This window comes from Ascaphus truei, chromosome 10 (genome assembly GCF_040206685.1).
Source record: "Ascaphus truei isolate aAscTru1 chromosome 10, aAscTru1.hap1, whole genome shotgun sequence".
NCBI lineage: Eukaryota > Metazoa > Chordata > Amphibia > Anura > Ascaphidae > Ascaphus > Ascaphus truei.
Window position 1 is genome coordinate 5,650,686 of NC_134492.1, and position 21,532 is coordinate 5,672,217.

The window sequence follows — 21,532 nt, forward strand, 5'->3', positions numbered from 1 at the left end:
TAGGTTCCATCGTATGCATTTATTAACCCCTTTGCAATCGGAGGTGCAATGCAGGCCCAGGGTGCAGCAGAGAATACAATTTCCTTTGTTTAAGGGCCCATTAATACTGCATTGAGATACAGTAAACAGCAGCGTTCCTATTTTTTCCTTTTGTTGCCTTTTTTAGATTACGGTTTGTTGGTTTACAGAAGTGATGATTTCAAGGAATTAATGGAGAAAAAGTCAATGCACATCTACTGTCCTCCAGAGGCTGTCCTGAGTAGAAGCCATAGTATGACGCCAGCGGGTGATGTATACAGGTACTAGCAGCGCGCTCACGCATGCGCAGGATGGAATGCAGGTGATACACGTCGGGTGAATAGCCTGTACATTGCGGAATGTATTAGTGATTAAGTTGTGGTTATAAACTGTCAGCTTTGAAGTAATTTATAAGACTTCAGGAGGAGGGTAATACAATAAGCAGATCCCTGTGATGGGAGAGAGGCGACTGAAACAAGCTAAAAACGTGGGTCAAAATGTCAAAAACGCTGGGACCGTTTTAAACGCATACCCCGCTTTAAGGACACTCACTTTATGTACACTCGCGAGTAAGGACATATCGCCCAATAGGCAAACGGCAGCTCAAGCATGCGCCTGACAGCACGTCCTGATCAGTAATACCAGCTCCCTACCTGTGCCGAAGCTGTGCGCCAGCGGGGAGACTATAGAGCCTGTTACACATGTGTTATTTACATCAGTTATGCACGTATATGACGATTGCAGTACAGTATATGCATCGATAAGTGGGAAAAAGGGAGTGCTTCACTTTAAGTACATGTTCCGGTCCCATTGCGTACGTTAATGCGGGGTATGTATGTATATATGCGTACGTTAATGCGGGGTATGTATGTATATATGCGTACGTTAATGCGGGCTATGTATGTATATATGCGTACGTTAATGCGGGGTATGTATGTATATATGCGTACGTTAATGCGGGGTATGTATGTATATATGCGTACGTTAATGCGGGGTATGTATGTATATATGCGTACGTTAATGCGGGGTATGTATGTATATATGCGTACGTTAATGCGGGGTATGTATGTATATATGCGTACGTTAATGCGGGGTATGTATGTATATATGCGTACGTTAATGCGGGGTATGTATGTATATATGCGTACGTTAATGCGGGGTATGTATGTATATATGCGTACGTTAATGCGGGGTATGTATGTATATATGCGTACGTTAATGCGGGGTATGTATGTATATATGCGTACGTTAATGCGGGGTATGTATGTATATATGCGTACGTTAATGCGGGGTATGTATGTATATATGCGTACGTTAATGCGGGCTATGTATGTATATATGCGTACGTTAATGCGGGCTATGTATGTATATATGCGTACGTTAATGCGGGCTATGTATGTATATATGCGTACGTTAATGCGGGGTATGTATGTATATATGCGTACGTTAATGCGGGCTATGTATGTATATATGCGTACGTTAATGCGGGGTATGTATGTATATATGCGTACGTTAATGCGGGGTATGTATGTATATATGCGTACGTTAATGCGGGGTATGTATGTATATATGCGTACGTTAATGCGGGGTATGTATGTATATATGCGTACGTTAATGCGGGGTATGTATGTAAATATGCGTACGTTAATGCGGGGTATGTATGTATATATGCGTACGTTAATGCGGGGTATGTATGTATATATGCGTACGTTAATGCGGGGTATGTATGTATATATGCGTACGTTAATGCGGGGTATGTATGTATATATGCGTACGTTAATGCGGGGTATGTATGTATATATGCGTACGTTAATGCGGGGTATGTATGTATATATGCGTACGTTAATGCGGGCTATGTATGTATATATGCGTACGTTAATGCGGGCTATGTATGTATATATGCGTACGTTAATGCGGGCTATGTATGTATATATGCGTACGTTAATGCGGGGTATGTATGTATATATGCGTACGTTAATGCGGGCTATGTATGTATATATGCGTACGTTAATGCGGGGTATGTATGTATATATGCGTACGTTAATGCGGGGTATGTATGTATATATGCGTACGTTAATGCGGGGTATGTAAGTATATATGCGTACGTTAATGCGGGGTATGTATGTATATATGCGTACGTTAATGCGGGCTATGTATGTATATATGCGTACGTTAATGCGGGCTATGTATGTATATATGCGTACGTTAATGCGGGGTATGTATGTATATATGCGTAGGTTAATGCGGGCTATGTATGTATATATGCGTACGTTAATGCGGGGTATGTATGTATATATGCGTACGTTAATGCGGGGTATGCCTGTAATGCTCCATGTCTGTAATATGACAATTTACCTGGAAAGCACTTCCATCGATGTATAGCATGAGCGGGTGGTGGCAAGGTTTATAGGACAGACACATGACATTATATAGGTAGATAAGAGATATATAAATGCTTCCTGACAATGTAGCACTGTGCATAATAATTAATACACTGATGTAATGGTTCTGTTAGTTATGTCAATCACTCGTTTCTTTTCAGCTATGCCATTGTTTTAGCTGAAATCGGCAGCAGGTGCGATCCGTTCCCAGTAAGTTAGAAACAGGAACATTTCCTGTTCACATTTTGATTTTCTTTTCATCTTAACACAGTAGATCTGAAACCGAAATGACCTGAGATAATGGAGAACTGCCCTTCTCTTCACGTGACGGCCGCTAACAGTGTACTGTATAGTTGTTACAAAGTGTGTAAATCAGTTACATGCAGTGTGTACAGGTTGAGGATACATGGTTTGCACCATTAAAAACGTATCAGGAAAGATTAAGAGACCTTAACACATTACCACTAGAAAATAAAGGGCAGAAAGAGGCTATGATATCGATTTCAAAATAACTTAATTTGGATCGTGTTTGCTTAATGGGAATAGTAAGAAAATAATTCACTGAAATGGTAGTGGATGCATAGAACAGATAACCAGCAGATGTGGTAGATGCCAATGCTGTGACCTAATTAAAAAATATTTTGAAAAAGGCCGTGGTTTACCGCCTGTGTCTCGTGGAACTGTGAGGTTCAGTGGGAGGTTAACAAGGGTTCCATGGGAAAAATGTGCTAATGGCATATGCTTTAATGGGGAATTTGGGCAAAAAAACAGACGAATAGAATAGAAGAAGGCCCTTAATCTTCAGGACCCTAAATTCCTATTTTACCAACTTTTTATATTTTCGAATTCAAAAGAGTAATTAAATATTACACATCAATGTTATAGATCATGTATAATATATAATAACAAATAAGCCTGACAGCAGGTGTACAGGAGTGAGTACAGGAGGGGGTACAGGAGGGGGTAGAGGAGAGATACAGGAGGAGGTACAGGAGGGGGTATAGGAGAAATACAGGAGGGGGTACAGGAGTGATAAAGATGGGGTACAGGAGGGGGTACAGGAAGGATAAAGGAAGATACAGGAGGGGGTACAGGAGGGGGTAAAGGAGGAGGTACAGGATGAGGTATAGGAGAGATACAGGAGGAGGTACAGGAGGGGGTATAGGAGAGATACAGGGGGGTACAGGAGGGATAAAGATGGGGTACAGGAGGGGGTACAAGAAGTATAAAGGAAGATACAGGAGGGGGTACAGGAGGGACACATAAGGGAGTACAGGAGAGGGTACACAGTTTTTCAATGCAGTTTACAGTGGAGAGAATGGTAGGGAGAGGAGAGACGAGAACAGAATTAGGAGGGCAGATACTGTTTGCTGTAGTTTGCTGTGGGGGGTTTGGATGCGGGGGGACTGGTTCTCACACCTAGCGCGGTGACCAATCGGTGGTAACTTTACCTGAGGGACCACCTCTCCTTCTAGGGGCCACAGCCAAGGAGGCCCATGGGACTTCCTCAGACAAGGGGACATTACATGTAAAGCGTCCCGCAGGCCAAGGCTTAAAACCACTGGAGGAGAGATTAGGGAACCATCAAAATAAAAAAAAAAATAGTTTCACATTAAATAAGCACAAGGGGCATTTATCTTAAGTACATGAATAACTCTTACATCTCACCTTCATTTCCTTAAAGGGCGATGCTTACCTTAAAGATGTGACGTGGCGCCCCCCTATTGAGGACCTCAATGCGAGCAAATCCGACCAGGACTGTCCAAACCAGGCGGATTATTCCGAGGTCAGTGGTATTTCCTTCTATGTTCAGACTTGTTACAGTACAATACACACACAGACACACACAGGCACAGACACACACAGGCACAGAGACACACAGGCACAGAGACACACAGACACACACACACAGACACACACACACAGACACAGACACAGACACACACACACACACACACACAGACACATAGACACACACACACAGACACACACACAGACACATAGACACAAAAACACACACACAGACAGATACACACAGACACACAGACACACACACACACACACACACACACACACACACACACACACACCTGTACTACAATTAATTCAACAATTGTTGTAAAAATACTGCATATATATATATATATATATATATATATATATATATATATATATATATATATATATATATATATATATATATATATATATATATATATATGGGGCTAGAGATGGAGTAGGTTTCCGTAGGTCCTTTTGTGTTATACTTTCCACTGTGAGGCAGCTGTATTTGTGCATAATGTTTATCTTCTTGTAGCACTGGGTTTATGCATTATTCATGCTTTTAAAGCATTATATAACTGTAAGTTGTAACCATCTCTATGTTAGCTGTAAGCAAAACATTATTCATTAAACCATTTATTTACTATGAACCCTTAGGGAGGAATGTATGTGTATACAAGATAAATTAAACCCAAGAGCTTTTAAGTCTGAATCATTTTTTGTGTTAGGAAAGCATCAAACAGGCTGAAGATTCGGGTTCTTATTGTACACTCACAAAAACCTCTAAAATGCCAAAGTTCATCAGTTATGTGTATCATGGTTCTGTTTGGTCAAACAGTGTGCAATGAGAAAGCAACGCCTGCTAAGACTCACTCATACAGTAACACACCACTCATACAGTAACACGCCACTCATACAGTAACACACCACTCATACAGTAACACGCCACTCATACAGTAACACGCCACTCATACAGTAACACATCACTCATACAGTAACACACCACTCATACAGTAACACACCACTCATACAGTAACACACCACTCATACAGTAACACACCACTCATACAGTAACACACCACTCATACAGTAACACACCACTCATACAATCACTCCAAGAAACTCGTACACAGCCTCTCAGCATACAGTGCAGAAATATGTTTATGGGTCTTCCCTCATATAATAACACGAGATAAAACAGAATAAAAGATTTAAAGGGGAATGTATCCCTTGCTGTTCCATTCACAAAAATATTCCTTAAAGCTTTTAAAATTGTGTCTAAATGTATTTATTTATAAAATGTTTTACCAGGAAGTAATACTTTGAGAGTTACCTCTCGTTTTCAATTATGTCCTGGGCATAGATACATGGTTACAAATACAGTTACATACATGAACAGGGTATACATTATATACAAGACATTGCATGCACAGTTAGAGATAATATATATTATAGGCGTATGTAGCAGTTACAGCTTCTTGAATGCACAGCACTGTCCTGCATCGGGGTTCTTCTGAGTTTGGGTAAATTATCTCTACCACATTGCTCCTTCACTTTAATCTCTTTAAAGCCCCTATTCAATAGGGTGAAAAGTAAGGTCAATTGACGTTACTGCATTGTTATCTGTTACCCCACTTCTAATCATAGGGAATAGGGGTGTCAGGAACGTTACCTGCCTTCCAATTGCTACTGAGTGTGGCTGCAGTGCACAGCAGTAGGGATGGACGGATGGACGGATTGACTCTCATGGAGAATTTGTACAAAGCATTTTTAGAATGACTAATGTCCCATTTTTGGGGACAATGCTGTCACATTGTGGCTCATCCCTGTTACGTTTGGGGTGGGTAACAGAGAAAACATCTGTTGTGCGTGTGAATAAGCTGAATATTCTTATTTAATTCCCATGTAAGCTGCACTGGACATGCGTGTACAACATGTCCTAACTCCTATTTGCTCTAGTAGCAATATTTAGATGTTTTACAAGCATAGTTTATATAAAGGTACTCCTACTCATTTTTATTCGTGTAGTTAGATACACAAGTCATTACAGTGTGTACCTCAGTATTAAACACTCTAATAGTGGGTTTAACTATGTACTTCATAGCTGTTGATGGTTTATATTCAATAAAGGCAAAGTATATATTTCCAGATAGCAATGACAGAAACCCTGTGGCGTCAGCGGGATATCTCAGGGGTAAATCTATACCAGCAACACAAAGACATCATGGACATTTGTTGTTAATCTTTTTAATGGGGGCAATAAAAATCATTAAAGTGATGGTTCTTCCACAAAAATGTAAATTCTTGCTGAAAAGAAAGCTGATCAGACAATTCCACTGAACGTAAATCAGGTGGGCGCTACTGTATCACATTCAATAAAGCAATATCATCTGGAGTGTGGGGGCACAAGAAAAGACGGATCCCTTATTGATAAAACGAGGCTGCAAATTGTATTCTTTTAAGACACCCCACAAAATGACAATATGTACTTTTAGTACACAATATCAATGCTGTGTGACTCCCTTAATCTGCCAACTTCAGTCCTCAAGAGCCACCAAAATGTCAGGTTTAAAGGATATCCCTGCTTCAGCACAGGTGGCTCAATCAGTGGCTCAGTCAACAGCTGAGCCACTGATTGAGCCACCTGTGCTGAAGCAGGGATATCCTTAAAACCTGACCTCTTGGTGGCCGTTGAGGACTGGGGTGGATGGCGCCTGCTCGAAAACATGTCATCTCAAACACGTTTGCAAGCAGATCCTTTTTAATACATTGATACGTTTGCCGTTTCTCACCGTGTCAAAGCTGCCTTATTGCTGTTTTTCGGCTCTTTTGCCCCTATACACAAAAGTTACTTTCCCAAATCCAGGATGGAGATGCCAAAGAAATTCCATGCACTAAGATTAAGGACTTTAATCTACACCGTGTTCAGGAAAAAAGGGAACCCTTCAGTTCTTCATCATATCTTCTTTATTTCTCGCTCAAATCCCCATGAAAATGTACACAATTGCAGGTGTGTTATGTAGATTAACACTATATAATGTCACAGTATTATGTCAACACACACCAGATTCGCTGCGGGAGGTTCATGCTCATTAAACGATGAATAGGAGTTTTTCCTTTATAGCGCGGAAATGTGTTATACTGCTGTAATCTAAACTGAAACACTAAGATTACTATAAAGTATGTGTTGAAAATGTCGTCCTCCTGCTGAAACGCGCGCCTGAAGACGAGAACGTCGCTGTCTGATTGTATCATCGATAACGCGCTGATCCAGCTGCTCCCACTCCTGAACGATACTTTGTTTTCAGTTCTCCTAGCGGCCGTCTTTTATCAGGAACATTGTATATAAGCGTTTTGGACCATAATTCTTGCTCTGTCTCAAGCACTTTATAACAGATTTATCTTCTTGGCTAAATACCATTTTGTAACTATGCGCCATCACCAATTCCAAGAATATTTATTAGATTACCAAATAATTCTTAAATGTAATAATCTCCTGGGACAGACCTATAATTGCTCAAAATGTTATGAAAATCGAGTGATTTTTCTGCAAGATATGATAAAAAATAAAAGGGGCCTGTTTTTTCTGAACACAGTGTAAACACACACACAGAGACACACACAGAGACACACACACACACACACACACACACACACACACACACACACACACACACACACACACACACACACACACACACACACACACACACACACACACACACACACACACACACACACACTATATCTCCTGCAGTGGTTGCTCAGACCATTTTTGGACAGAAATTCCCATTGAAAACGGTAGATTTTCTGACAAAAAAAGTCTTCAACAGCTGTTTTTTTGCAGATATAAAATTACCCCCTAAATTCAGTAACTTTGTATTAACCTTAAGATAAGATTCCAAAGAAATCCATGTTTACTGCTGTAACCCCCTGTGTCTACAAACACAGGATGCTGCCCCCTAGCAGGTGCCTCTCTTTAGGACATATGACTGTGGTAAACCAGTATGAAGGCAGGTGAAGGAGGAGGCATAGTGAGAGAGAGAGAGGTTGTTAAGAGAGGGCGGCCATGACAGCCAGTCCGTTCCTACAGGACCCTGGAGGAGTTTGGGCAGCTGTTGGAGAGAGACTGCGCAGCTGGATGGGTGCAGGCAGCAGAGCCCAGCAGGGCAGGTCCAGACTACACAGAGCAAAGCAGAGAGACAGAGACCACTGCACAAGGGAGCCCAGATGTGCAGCACTGTGCAACACAGTGTGAAGGTGTGAGTGGGTGAGCTGTGCAGGACTGTGTAGCAAGAGTGAGTGGGTGAACTGTGCAGCATGGTGTGAGTGGGTGAGCTGTGCTGCATGGTGTGAGTGGGTGAGCTGTGCAGCAGGGTGTGAGTGGGTGAGCTGTGCAGCAGGGTGTGAATGGGTGAGCTGTGCAGCAGGGAGTGAGTGGGTGAGCTGGTCTGTGCAGCAGGGCGTGAGTGGGTGAGCTGTGCAGCAGGGGGTGAGTGGGTGAGCTGTGCAGCAGGGAGTGAGTGGGTGAGCTGTGCAGCAGGGTGTGAGTGGGTGAGCTGTGCAGGACTGTGCAGCAGGGTGTGAGTGGACGAGCTGTGGAGGACTATGCAGCAGGGGTTGAGTGGGTGAGCTGTGCAGGACTGTGCAGCAGGGTGTGAGTGGGTGAGCTGTGCAGGACTATGCAGCAGGGGTGAGTGGGTGAGCTATGCAGCTCAGGGTTGAGTTGAGTTCGGGGAGCTGTTTGGAGGGAGCGCCGCACAGCTGGATGAGCGCATGCAGCAGAGCCCAGTCAAGCATTACCACACGGCAGGTCATGAGTGGTTGAGAGACACAACAGAGGATGTCTCCCGCTGACTGCATTAATATTGGTACCGAAGTCACTTTACAAAGCACAGGCCTGCAACACACACACACACACACTATCTAATGAGCTCCAATGGGTGTACCGACACCCCTAACATATAGGCCAGTACCCCCACGACTGGGAGGTCTGACAGTGCTAGAGTCTAGAACTCATTCACATAGCGATCCTATTGAACTGTATTGTAAATGTGTAATAGTGTATAAGGTGATCCTGTGTATAAGGTTGTCTAAAACATCCATATATAAAACCTGTAATAAGACAATACAGTTGTATTGTGCTCTGTTGCTCCGGCCCCACGTCATGTGTATTGCACACTGTAATATCTATATCCACCTCAGCGACAGGTCCTATAGTCTGAGGGAAAGACTTACTGCAGCAAGATTAAGGCCTGTAATCCATATGAAATACATTGTTCTAAACATTGTAAATGGTAAAAGTTAAATGGAATTTACTGAGTAATGTATAATAGAAATTTGAATGAAATGCCATTGTTTTGAATCTGTGTTTGTTCCATTTAATTAAAGTGTAGTAATCCTTAACCATGTTCATTCCGTATCTTTTATAAAGTTGGTAAACAAATGTTGGGCACATAATCCCATGATGAGGCCATCGTTTGAACAAATAAAAAAAAGTCTGGACAAGATGAATCCACATAAAGTGAGCCCCGTGGACAGGATGATGAATCTGGTACGTGTGGCTTTATTCAGCAGTGGTGCTCAACTCCAGACCTCGACACTCCCCAACTGGTCAGTCTTCGACTGAGCCACCTGTGCTGAAGCTGGGATAGTCTTAAAACCTGACCTGTTGGGGGGGTCTTGAGGACTGGAATTGAGCGCCCCTGTTCTTGAGTATGAGGCTATAATGTCTTGGACCTCCCCATCTCTTATATACTGTATGTACGTCTGCTCCATACAGATGGAGAAGTACAGCAAACACTTAGAAGCTATTGTGGCAGAAAGAACTCAAGATCTCTTACAGGAGAAGCAGAGGACTGACCGTCTGCTGTACAGTAAGTAAAACTTAGCCCCTATTCATTTCTGCTGAAAACCAGGAAAAACAATGTCTTCCCCAGCTCTATATGCTCCCCAGCTCTATATGATCCATCTTTCTGCCATCTATATATGTTTTACCATTTATCTGTAGTTGTGAGAATGCAGAACAGTGGGTCCTCTTGCTTTCCTCTCTCTTTGGAGGGATAACCTCTCCCTCACTGTATGTACAGAATGGAGAACTGTTCACTTTCAGCTATTCCCAAGCGTGACGCTTGAAGTGCTAAAGCCCTTACGTGATGGCATTGTGAGCCTGGTCAGGGGTGCGCAATTCCAGTCCTCACGTCCCCAGAACAGGTCGGGTTTTCAGGATATCCCAGCTTCAGCACAGGTGGCTCAATCAGAGGCTCAGTCAAAGACTGAGTGTTTGATTGAGCCACCTGTGCTGAAGCAGGGACTGATTGAGCCACCTGTGCTGAGGCAGGGATATCCTGAAAACTTGACCTGTTGGGGGGGAGGGACTAAGGACTGGAGTTGAGCCCCCCTGAGCTAGAGACTAGGTTTTTAGAAGCACTGGGCATATTTACGGCCGCCGTTAGGAGCGGCGCCGGCGGCTATCACCGCCGCCGCATGTCACAGCAGGCGTGGGGGGGGGGGGAGGGGGGGAGGGGAGTCATGTCACTTCCATTTCATTTTCGTCTCCTTCGCTCCAGTTTTGCCCCATGAGAATAGGTGCCACTAAAGAAGTTTCACTTCAAAAAAAGGGGGGGTACTTACTTAGACGAGTGTCCCTCCTCTGGCAGCATCACAGCGTCATGTGATGTCAAGTTGCCATGACAACACGCAGTCGTATGATGCTGCGGAGAAGGTAAGAGAAACCCCCCCCCCCCCCAAACTTACCTCTCTGCCTGTCCGGGCCCCCCGCGCTCCCTCCCTCCTCCTCCCCCCCCCCCCCGGTTAGGTGAAAGTTGGATCTTGGCGCCGACAGGAGGGTGGGTGGGGCCCAAGGTGGCCACATTGCTTAGTAGATAGGGCCCCACATACTCTCGTTACGTTTGATACATTGTTTCCCTGGTACTGCTGTTGCAAACATTTCTGCAACATTTTCCCTTAGACTCAAACACAAGACCTGCTTTGCTCTGAGAATGTATACCACTCCCTATGCCATCTATAACGTAGCAGGGTATATAGGCTTATATAGAGGAGTATAACGTAGCTTCTGTTATACAGCTTGCCGTTCTCTTTAGAATAAGACCCAGTGACTGGCCCAATACAGAGCACTGAACACACAAGTAATGACTTAGTCCTATTCATTTGGCCTTCTTATCAGTTCTCCCACAAATCGCACTCAGGCATTCTAACATAATGTGCTTAGGGAGTAATTGGTTTCCATTTGAGCCAATCCACTCTGGGCTTGTAATGTGCATTGTGCGAAGCAGTCAGGCCTCTTTAGCCACAGCCTGTTGCCAGGGAAATGTCTCATCTCTAATGAATAGGCAGACACTTCAATGCTTTTATCACAGCAAGGACTTGTAACCAAATAAGCGGAAGAACTGTACAGCTCTATTAATCACAAGCAATGCGTTGAGACTAGGAACAGTATGTTCGGGGCCACTAAAGATGGGCTTCTTACAGACTCCTGGATAGTGCAGTGAGTCCTACTTTTGTATAAAAATGTATTTTACCCGAGTGCAGACTGAGACGTACTGATTTATTCCCTTGCACTGCGAAGGTAAGTACTAGAACAGTTACAACAACTTTCTGTTAATAATAATCTCGTCTTCACGTTGGGAAGCTGTAATATTCATCATTGTAACACTGTAACACTGTGTCCCCATCTCTCCATGTGCACACATTACCAGGTATGCTGCCGAAGCCTGTAGCTGATGATCTACGTCGCGGGCTCACTTGTGAAGCTCAGAGTTACTCTAAGGCAACAGTCTATTTCAGGCATGTGTTCTGCGTGTGCGTCCATGTGGTATAAGTGTGAACGCTTATCCTGTCACAGTTAGTTCCCACTTACACTCCAATCACTGAGTTTTAGTAACACCATAACATGCTACTCAGAGAGATCCTGCGATTGGAATGGATACATGGCAGATCACTGGGGTTGGACCCCATTGGAGAATCCTACGGCTTCATATTTACACTTGTGTATATAAAGAAAATGGGTTGTTTTGCAGCCAATATTTCCACAGTAGTACAACTAAACATTAAATTATAACCTTTACCAGAATTCTGAATTAATGTTATACGCACACGCACACGCACACGCACACGCACACGCACACGCACACGCACACGCACACACACACACACACACACACACACACACACACACGTTGTTTCTGTCTGCACTGAGTAATTTCTTTTCTTTTTTTAATTTGCCTTCTATAGTGAAGCTAAAGTTGGCTGCATGTCTGCCATTAACATATAATGCTAAAAAAATATATATGGTGATCCCGTCTGGATAAGTGATGTATTAACACATGTTTTACATTAATTAGTGATATTGTCGGCTTCACTTCCATTTCTGGGGCCAGCACACCGCACCAAGTGGTCAACTTCCTGAACAAACTTTACACAAAGTTTGATGACATTATTGATAACTATGATGTTTACAAGGTTGAAACCATCGGAGATGCGTGTAAGTATTTCAAGTAGGAAATCCACAGATCTCTGGAAATGTTTAGTATGCTTTTAGGATAAAAGAAAGGTTAAACTAGTATATAAAACCTTTACAGTTACAAATCCCAATTATAAATTAAGCTAGTACCGTATAGTACAATCTGCATGTGTGTACTATATATCAACTTATTTAGTGAAATATTCATTATTATAGACTAAAGCTGGTAAATTCCAGGCATTATTGAAATTTCTGCTCTCTGGTTAAAATTCTGGGCATTATCTATTCAGTAATGCCCGGAATTTTTGGCAGCCTGCCAAGTGTTTATTTCTAGCCAATCAGCTTTTCCTTTCTCAGAACAGCTCTGAGACAGGGCAGGGGATTGGTCAGGAGGCAGGAACAGCTCTCAGACAGAGCAGGGGATTGGTCAGGAGGCAGGAACAGCTCTCAGACAGAGCAGGGGCTTGCTCAGGAAGCAGCAGCCAGGCAGTGACTAAGGAGAGGAGGAGAGTATCCACAGCAATAAATGTTCAGGCACCATTAGAACTGGATAAAGGACCATTGCGGCCAGAGACAACATTCTTTCTACTGCCCCCATGGCTAAGTCTGCACTGAAATGAATTTCGGCTAAACCTTGCGTGCTGTGGACACCCTCCCTTTTCTAGATGTCATTGGGGATCCAGGTGGTGTACTATATGCACCTCCATTTCCTGGTAAGCATTTTGTGTGACGGTGCTGCACACCCCGTGGGACGTCCTTTTGGAATCGTGGCTATGGAACTGGTCAGGTTAAAAAGTTAAACTACTGTACTTCATTGCAGTGCAGGGTGGTCCAAACTCATCTCCTGAAAGGACACAGATTGAAAGCTGGACCAAAAATACATGTTCTCTAGTATTTAAAATTGAAAGACTGAAATAAAATACAGTGTTTGGTACAAGAGTTTTTCCTCCTCCGTGGGAAGCATTGTGCAATGTTAGTCAGCATTTAATGGACCAGAAGAAATCTACAAATGCAGATTTTGTAACTTAGAAAGTCAATAAGTAAACAAGGTTCTAGAACTTGCTGGCCATGTGTAGCTGAAACCAGGGTGTAATCAGGTGGGTAGTGCGACTGTTTTGGGATTTACGGCTATTTCATAATGTTCTATAATTAATCCAGCAAACAGCTAACCCGATCAGTGTCTCTAAATCCTCATCTCCGTCCATAGTATACTGTAGAAGACTTTAGGTAAAGAGAAACTTCTAAAATAATTTGTTTATTCATAATAAAGGTTGAATGTGCAACCCCTTCAGCAATAGTTCCTAATGCATCAAATCCTTTAGTGGCACAGAAAGGGATCGTGAATGTGAATGGTAATTCAATTATATCCCTTTGCAATTAAACATGGAATGAATCACTCATGATGTGCAGTATGTGTGGAGATACCGGTTTTAGGTTTTAACTAAATAACACAGAAAAACCAACACCTACTCATCTTGAACTTCAAGTTAAAACCAATAAACATCGGAAATTAAGCTTCATTTAATATTGAATTCCACACTGTTTTTGTACCGGTAGGAGACACGCGTAACACAGTGCTAGAACATAATATAACATATAACAAAGGGCACAGGTGAACACCAAATTCTAATGGGCGTCAATTATTTTCTGTTAACACTGATACACAGATTAAAAATAAATAACTAAACACCGTAAAAAAAAAACCCCCAAAATATGAAACACTAATTTTCACAAAAAATAAACACCTAAAATCCAAATCCCCACTATTCCATCACTGTCCATTCTCCTATGTACTGCTAATTTCTAAGGGTCACTGTCCCAGGGGAAATAGGGTGCAATTCTGGGGCAAAGAAGATGTATTCAAGAAATAAGTTTCAATTAAATAAATAGGATTTTTTTCCTGGAAATATCTGGTGCAATAATTGTCCCCCAAAATGTCCTTGATAAATACGCCTCCAAATCTTATGAGTATCTACTAAATAGAACGTACTGCATATAAGTAATGGTTAGTACAATTTTGTGAATTAAAGAGTTAATACGTACATATTTAACAACAATAATGTTGATGTACAAGGAACAGTTCTAAAGGTTCCCTTATTTAGGATGTCTCACCGGTTACTTTTCTCATTATAGATATGGTCGTTTCTGGTGTACCAAAAGAGAATGGATTGAACCACGTGGCTGAAATTGCTGGTATGGCGTTAGGGTTGATAGCCGCCTGCCACTCATTTAAGATCCCACATATACCAGATACTAAATTGAAGATCCGGGCTGGGATACATTCAGGTAACACATTCCTATAGAGCAATGGATTTGATAGAAGAAGTCGATTTTCTTTCTTGTATGTATATTTTTATTTGCCGTATGTAGGCAATATAGGGAATTATAATACAATACATACCACAAACATTAAATCAGACAACAGGAAACGAAATCACTGCCCCGGAGAACTTACAAGCTAAATGATATGTTAGGAGCCAGCAGGTGAATTAGTGAGGGCAGTAGATGGCAGTGCTTGACCACGATGGTTGGTAAGTGGGTGTGGGGCAGTGACCATGAGTCCAGGCTATTGAAATGCTTCTTTCAGCTGTGTTTTTAGCTTGGACCTTTAATGTGGAGTTTCGCATGTACAGTAAGTGGCAGTGAGGGGAGAAGGCTTACAGAAAGCAGGGGAGGTGGAAGGGGTGAGAAGGGGATAGTTATGAACGGAGGGCAGGGGAAGAATGAAAGAGCAGAACGAGAAAATCAAAGCCGAATTTTAGTGAGGAGCAAGAGTAGAGAGCCTCGAAGGTAAGAAGAACTTACGCTTTGCCTTACTCCTTGCCACGGTAAGAAGGGGGACAAGTGGAGAGGCTTGAAGGCATGAAGTAGGAGTAAGGCCGAGGCCATGCTAGGCGCTCACGGTGGAGCGTGTGGCGTTACGCGCGCCTACTGCAGAGATGATCCATGGCCTGGGGATCTGAAGGAGCAGATGCAACGAGAGGCGTATTGGAGGCGTGCCGGTGACATCACATGTGCGGTTCGCCCTCATTGGCTGAACCAGTCACGTGACCTGGCCGTTGTGCAACAAAATCAAATTATTTTTTGTTGCACGAATAACGGATGCGCTATCGCCCCTGCGGGCACACGCGCGCTCTATGGCCGTCCTCATTGAGACGGCCATTTGTTTGTGTCGCGCTTAGCATGGGCACAGCCTAATGCAGATCTTTAGTAGCGGTATTTGTCCTGGTGAAGTGTAGGTTTATTGAAGGTTGTCATAAATCGTAACGATCCATCAGGATAGTTCATAGATATAGATATTTATACATAGACTTTTTAGGCCTCTGATATACTGAATAGTAGTCCGTAGGTTATAGTAGAGAAGAGACTTGTGATGTCTTGCAGGTATTGTACAACTGTGATTATTAGCAGCTATCACACTGGCTAAACAATGTATGACTATAAAGTAAAAATCATATTTTGCACGAACTATAAACAGCTATCATGCTGCTAACACAACCCATAACACATGTAATATATAACAACATCTCTGGACTTAATTAAAGCACATATGTACATTTTTCCTGATTCAGATGTACATGTCAACTATTAAAATATAAAAGATGCAATTATCCAAATGAGCAGCTAACACTCCGGTTTTCTGCGTGTATCGCTTGTTTGAAGGTCCTGTAGTCGCGGGAGTGGTCGGAACTAAAATGCCTCGCTATTGTTTATTTGGAGATACAGTAAATACAGCTTCAAGAATGGAGTCAACCAGTGAAGGTATAAACACGCGCGCTAAGCACACGCGCACGCTAAGCACGTGCGCTAAGCAAACACGACACGTACAAGAGAAGTCGGGTTGCCACTTGCTTTTGGAAAGGCCTGTTACACACCACTCTGAAAAGGTGTTACAAATGTCCCGTCTATTACACTATGTTTCTGTGTTTGTTTTCTTGCAATCAAAACAACTAAAACCACCATTTTCTTTAATGTTTCTTCCTATAGCTTTATCTGATAAATTAGGCTTCGTCCACGGTGCTGCTGAGTGCGCTTGGCGCGATAACTTCAGTGAATCTGCCCGCGCGGCGTGCTCGTGCATGGGCGCTCTCTTAAGCTCGGCACTTGGGGAGACAAAGAAAATTGACTTTGAAGCGCGCTTAGCAGCAGTCAATGCACACAGAACACAGCCAGCCAGCCATACACATATACACACACACACACACACAGCAATAGCCCCGATCCATGCCCCCCCGCTCGTGCTTGCAAAATTATGCAGGACAGCGAGCGCTTATGCTTGGAGAGTTGGTGGTGTCACCGGTCTCAAGCATGAGCGCGCACAGCGGCAGCCTGTCCACAGCCTTAGAGCTGTAATATAGTGCATGCGCTACCGTGCGCGCGTCAATTATAATTGGCTGTGTTAGCCAGACGTTTGTATACTTGGGACGCTCACGCATGGCCGTGTGCGGTGGCACGGCAGACCAGAGAAAATACAAGAACATTGTATTTTCACGCTGCGGCCACATCACAGCGCGGCCTAACGCTGTGATGTCAGAGTCACGCCCCCTAACCGCACGTGTCACCGCTTGCACTCTAGCAACTAAACGCGCACGCCACGTACACGCACAACACCGGTTGCGCACAGCAGCGAGAACAATATAACAAGCCTATGGCTGTTTGAATAAGATATTAAGTGCTAGCCCCCCACAAACTCTCAGAAGGGGAAAGTCCATATTAAATAGCAAGTGTTCAGCCTATATTTCTGCTTCTGCTATGAACACTGAATACATACAGTACTGTACAACCAGGGAAGTGAGGGGATAAATATTGTATATTGCAGATGTGGAAAGCAATATTTTCTAGAAAATTTTCTTTTGTCTTTTTGTTTAGCCCTAAAAATTCAGTGCAGCTCCAGTGCCGCTGAACTTCTGCAGGGGATTGGCAGCTATGTCCTGGTGTGCCGTGGAACAGTAAATGTAAAGGTATCTTTTGTTTATTTTTACTTTGCAAACACTAGGCAGCTTCCCATGGGATCACATGTTTGTACAGTACGTCACTTCATACAGATTAAGCAAAGGAAAGAACGTATCCAATGGGGTGGCTTTCATTCATCAATCTTGTGCTGTTTTTTGCACCAAAGTTTTGCAGCGAAGGGCGTTTGCTTAGGGACCCTTGAGGGTTATTTATCAATGTACTGTGAAGCTATAACAATTAATGTGACTTTAAGCTTCCCTGACAAGGAGGAGAAGGCTTCACAACACATAGGATAGAGGGCAGTGAGGGAAGACTATGTTTCCTGCAGGGCATCTATGTATTTTTAATTACAAAACATAAACCTCAAAAGAGTAACTGAAGTGCCACCCTACCACGGTTTTGTTTCACTAAAGTGGAATGCAAGCGCAGCGTTATTTATTTATTTAACAGGATTGAAGCAGGGGGTCTCTAGACCGGAACCCAATTAATTTCAGTTCAGGGGACCCCCTGCTTCCCGAGATATTTACTCCTGTAGGGGGTGCTGGCAGCAGGCTGTGCTAGCTGGGGTACATGTAATGGCTGCTTCAACGCTCCCACGCCCTACGGACCAATAGAAAGCCGTGACGTCATCCAGTGCAGTTTCCTATTGGCCGAAGTGACCAGGATCTTTAACCAGAAGAGATAGCAGAACCCCCTACAGAGGTATCTCAGGAAGCAGGGGATCATCGGAGCTCAAATGAACGGGGTTCGGAGACTCCCGTCTTAAATCCATGTAATAAAAATACTAAGAACGCAGCGCTTGGATTGCGCCTCTCAGATACCTTTAACATTGCTTTTAATCAGTGGGATAGCTAGACGTGCAGGCCCTCGGGCAAAAAACATTTCAGGGGCCCCTCATGTCTCTGCTCTTTCTCTCTCTCTGCCTGTCTCTCTCTCCCTCGTCTCTGCCTGTCTCTCTCTCTCTCTCTGCCTGTCTCGCTCTCTGGTCTCTGTCACTCTCTGCCTCTGCCTGTCTCTCTCTGGTCTCTGTCCCCCTCTCTCCCTCTGCCTGCCTGTCTCTCTCTCTGGTCTCTGTCCCTCTCTCTCTCTCTCTCTGCCGGTCTCTCTTTCTCTGGTCTCTGTCCCTCTCTCCCTCTACCTGTCTGTCTCTCTCCCTCTGCCTGTCTGTCTCTCTCTCTCTGGTCTCTGTCCCTCTGCCTGTCTGTCTGTCCCTTTGGTCTCTGTCCCTCTCTGCCTGTCTCTCTCTCGTCTTTGTCTCTCTCGCTTCCTGCCTCTCTCTTTGGTCTCTCTCTGGTCCCTGTCCCTCTCTCTCTCTGCCTGTCTTTCTCTCTGGTCTCTGTCACTCTCTCTCTGCCTCTCTCTGGTCTCTGCCCATCTCTCTCTGGTATCTGTACCTCTCTCTCTCTGGTCTCTGTTCCTCTCTCTGGTCTCTGTCCCTCTCTCTCTCTCTGGTCTCTGTCCCTCTCTCTGGTCTCTGTCCCTCTCTCTCTCTCTCTGGTCTCTGTCCCTCCCTCTCTCTCTGGTCTATGTCCCTCCCTCTCTCTCTGGTCTATGTCCCTCCCTCTCTCTCTCTCTCTGGTCTCTGTCCCTCTCTCTTGTCTCTGTCCATCTCTCTGGTCTCTGTCCCTCTCGCTTTCTTTCTCTCTGGTCTCTGTCCCTCTCTCTTTCTCTCTCTCTGGTCTCTGCCTCTCTCTCTCTCTTCTGTCCTTCTCTCTCTTCTCTGGTCTATGTCTCTTTCTGGTCTCTGCCTGTCTCTCTCTGTCTCTGACAGAGACACTGTCTCTATTCTGGAACCAGGGTCACGTGTAGGATGTGAATGAGGCCAGATAGCTTAACTCATCCCTCTTTGAAAGCACAAGTCCTAATGTATTTTCTTAACTTTATTGGGAAAGTCACAGCGAATAAAGGGTACTTATAGATGTTGTGGAGTGGTAAGACAGAGCTTCTCTATGTGGCTTTGTATCAAGGGAAGGTAAAAACGGAATGGCCTTGCCAGGGGGTAGATAGCATGAGATGTACTCAATCAGCCTGCTTAGGATGGAAAAGGAAGTGAGTAATCTTTGTCACACAGGAATAGTGACAGGACTATGCTACCTGTGAATACAGACAGGGGAGTTGAGACAAACCATCTCAGCTAGGAGAACTAAAGAGGTTGTCAGGGCAACCAGCTATTGGCAGTCTGGAGGGGGAAATGTATCTAAAATGTAGCATTTCCACATGCACTGGGAGTTACAGCTGCAGGGAACCCTTTCCCAGCCTGTCTCTCAGGCTGCAGCTCCAGCCCCGCCCACTGACCTAGGCCCCACCCCTCCTTCTCACCTTTCCCAGCCTGTCTCTCAGGCTGCAGCTCCAGCCCCGCCCACTGACCTAGGCCCCACCCCTCCTTCTCACCTTTCCCAGCCTGTCTCTCAGGCTGCAGCTCCAGCCCCGCCCACTGACCTAGGCCCCACCCCTCCTTCTCACCTTTCCCAGCCTGTCTCTCAGGCGCAGCTCCAGCCCCGCCCACTGACCTAGGCCCCACCCCTCCTTCTCACCTTTCCCAGCCTGTCTCTCAGGCTGCAGCTCCAGCCCCGCCCACTGACCTAGGCCCCACCCCTCCTTCTCACCTTTCCCAGCCTGTCTCTCAGGCTGCAGCTCCAGCCCCGCCCACTGACCTAGGCCCCACCCCTCCTTCTCACCTTTCCCAGCCTGTCTCTCAGGCTGCAGCTCCAGCCCCGCCCACTGACCTAGGCCCCACCCCTCCTTCTCACCTTTCCCAGCCTGTCTCTCAGGCTGCAGCTCCAGCCCCGCCCACTGACCTAGGCCCCACCCCTCCTTCTCACCTTTCCCAGCCTGTCTCTCAGGCTGCAGCTCCAGCCCCGCCCACTGACCTAGGCCCCACCCCTCCTTCTCACCTTTCCCAGCCTGTCTCTCAGGCTGCAGCTCCAGCCCCGCCCACTGACCTAGGCCCCACCCCTCCCTCTCACCTTTCCCAGCCTGTCTCTCAGGCTGCAGCTCCAGCCCCGCCCACTGACCTAGGCCCCACCCCTCCTTCTCACCTTTCCAAGCCTGTCTCTCAGGCGCAGCTCCAGCCCCGCCCACTGACCTAGGCCCCACCCCTCCTTCTCCCTTTCCCAGCCTGTCTCTCAGGCTGCAGCTCCAGCCCCGCCCACTGACCTAGGCCCCACCCCTCCCTCTCACCTTTCCCAGCCTGTCTCTCAGGCTGCAGCTCCAGCCCCGCCCACTGACCTAGGCCCCACCCCTCCTTCTCACCTTTCCCAGCCTGTCTCTCAGGCGCAGCTCCAAGAGTGCGGGCCCCGGGGCTATAGCTACGCCCCTGCTTTTAATGCAGTTAATTTTTCTGATATAATCACAATCTATTGCCCTTGTTGAGGCCATTCCTTCAGGGAATAGAATCTTCTCTTAGCAGATAATCTTGTCCATGCTTACAGTCGCTGTAAACCAATATCAGCGGGTTGCACACTCACCTCCTCCCTCGGGATACAAGACAGGACACAATTTAAAGCGATCAACAGCTGATAGCACTTAAAAATAACAAGAAGATCAGCTGCTGCAGAAATACAGCTATTGTGGTTAATTGTGGCATAGTCTTCCCTAAAATTGCTTTGCAGTATTATATCAGGGATAATCATCAGTACATCATTATTTGCAGTAACATGTGATGTGTCATTAGTTTGTTTTCATTAGTCCATTCTTTCTAACAGATATATATGTTCACAGCCGCTGTGCTTGGAACGTGTTAGCCTCACGCATGGGCACGCACATGTGCAGGCTCTGCAAATTCTGCAGCAAAGGGCTCACTATTTAAAAACACACTATTCATATGCCCATTATTCTGTATTGTATGCTGGGACATCAAATTATTATTATTATTATTACTATAAAACATCAAATACAGGAAAATAAATGATACTGA

The 21,532-nt window shown here is 44.7% G+C and overlaps 1 protein-coding gene across 4 annotated transcripts in view; it reads left to right on the plus strand.

The window, feature by feature from the left end:
• Positions 1-21,532, plus strand: part of LOC142503460 (atrial natriuretic peptide receptor 1-like) — a 59,579-nt gene that overhangs the window by 36,712 nt on the left and 1,335 nt on the right. For all 4 annotated transcript variants that reach the window (XM_075615648.1, XM_075615650.1, XM_075615649.1 and 1 more), the window contains 10 exons: positions 167-299; positions 2,561-2,609; positions 4,084-4,185; positions 9,616-9,735; positions 9,964-10,057; positions 11,900-11,987; positions 12,545-12,684; positions 14,797-14,949; positions 16,327-16,425; positions 17,533-17,624. In XM_075615648.1, the coding sequence (XP_075471763.1) occupies positions 167-299; positions 2,561-2,609; positions 4,084-4,185; positions 9,616-9,735; positions 9,964-10,057; positions 11,900-11,987; positions 12,545-12,684; positions 14,797-14,949; positions 16,327-16,425; positions 17,533-17,624 (1,070 nt within the window). The remainder of the gene's footprint in view (positions 1-166; positions 300-2,560; positions 2,610-4,083; positions 4,186-9,615; positions 9,736-9,963; positions 10,058-11,899; positions 11,988-12,544; positions 12,685-14,796; positions 14,950-16,326; positions 16,426-17,532; positions 17,625-21,532) is intronic.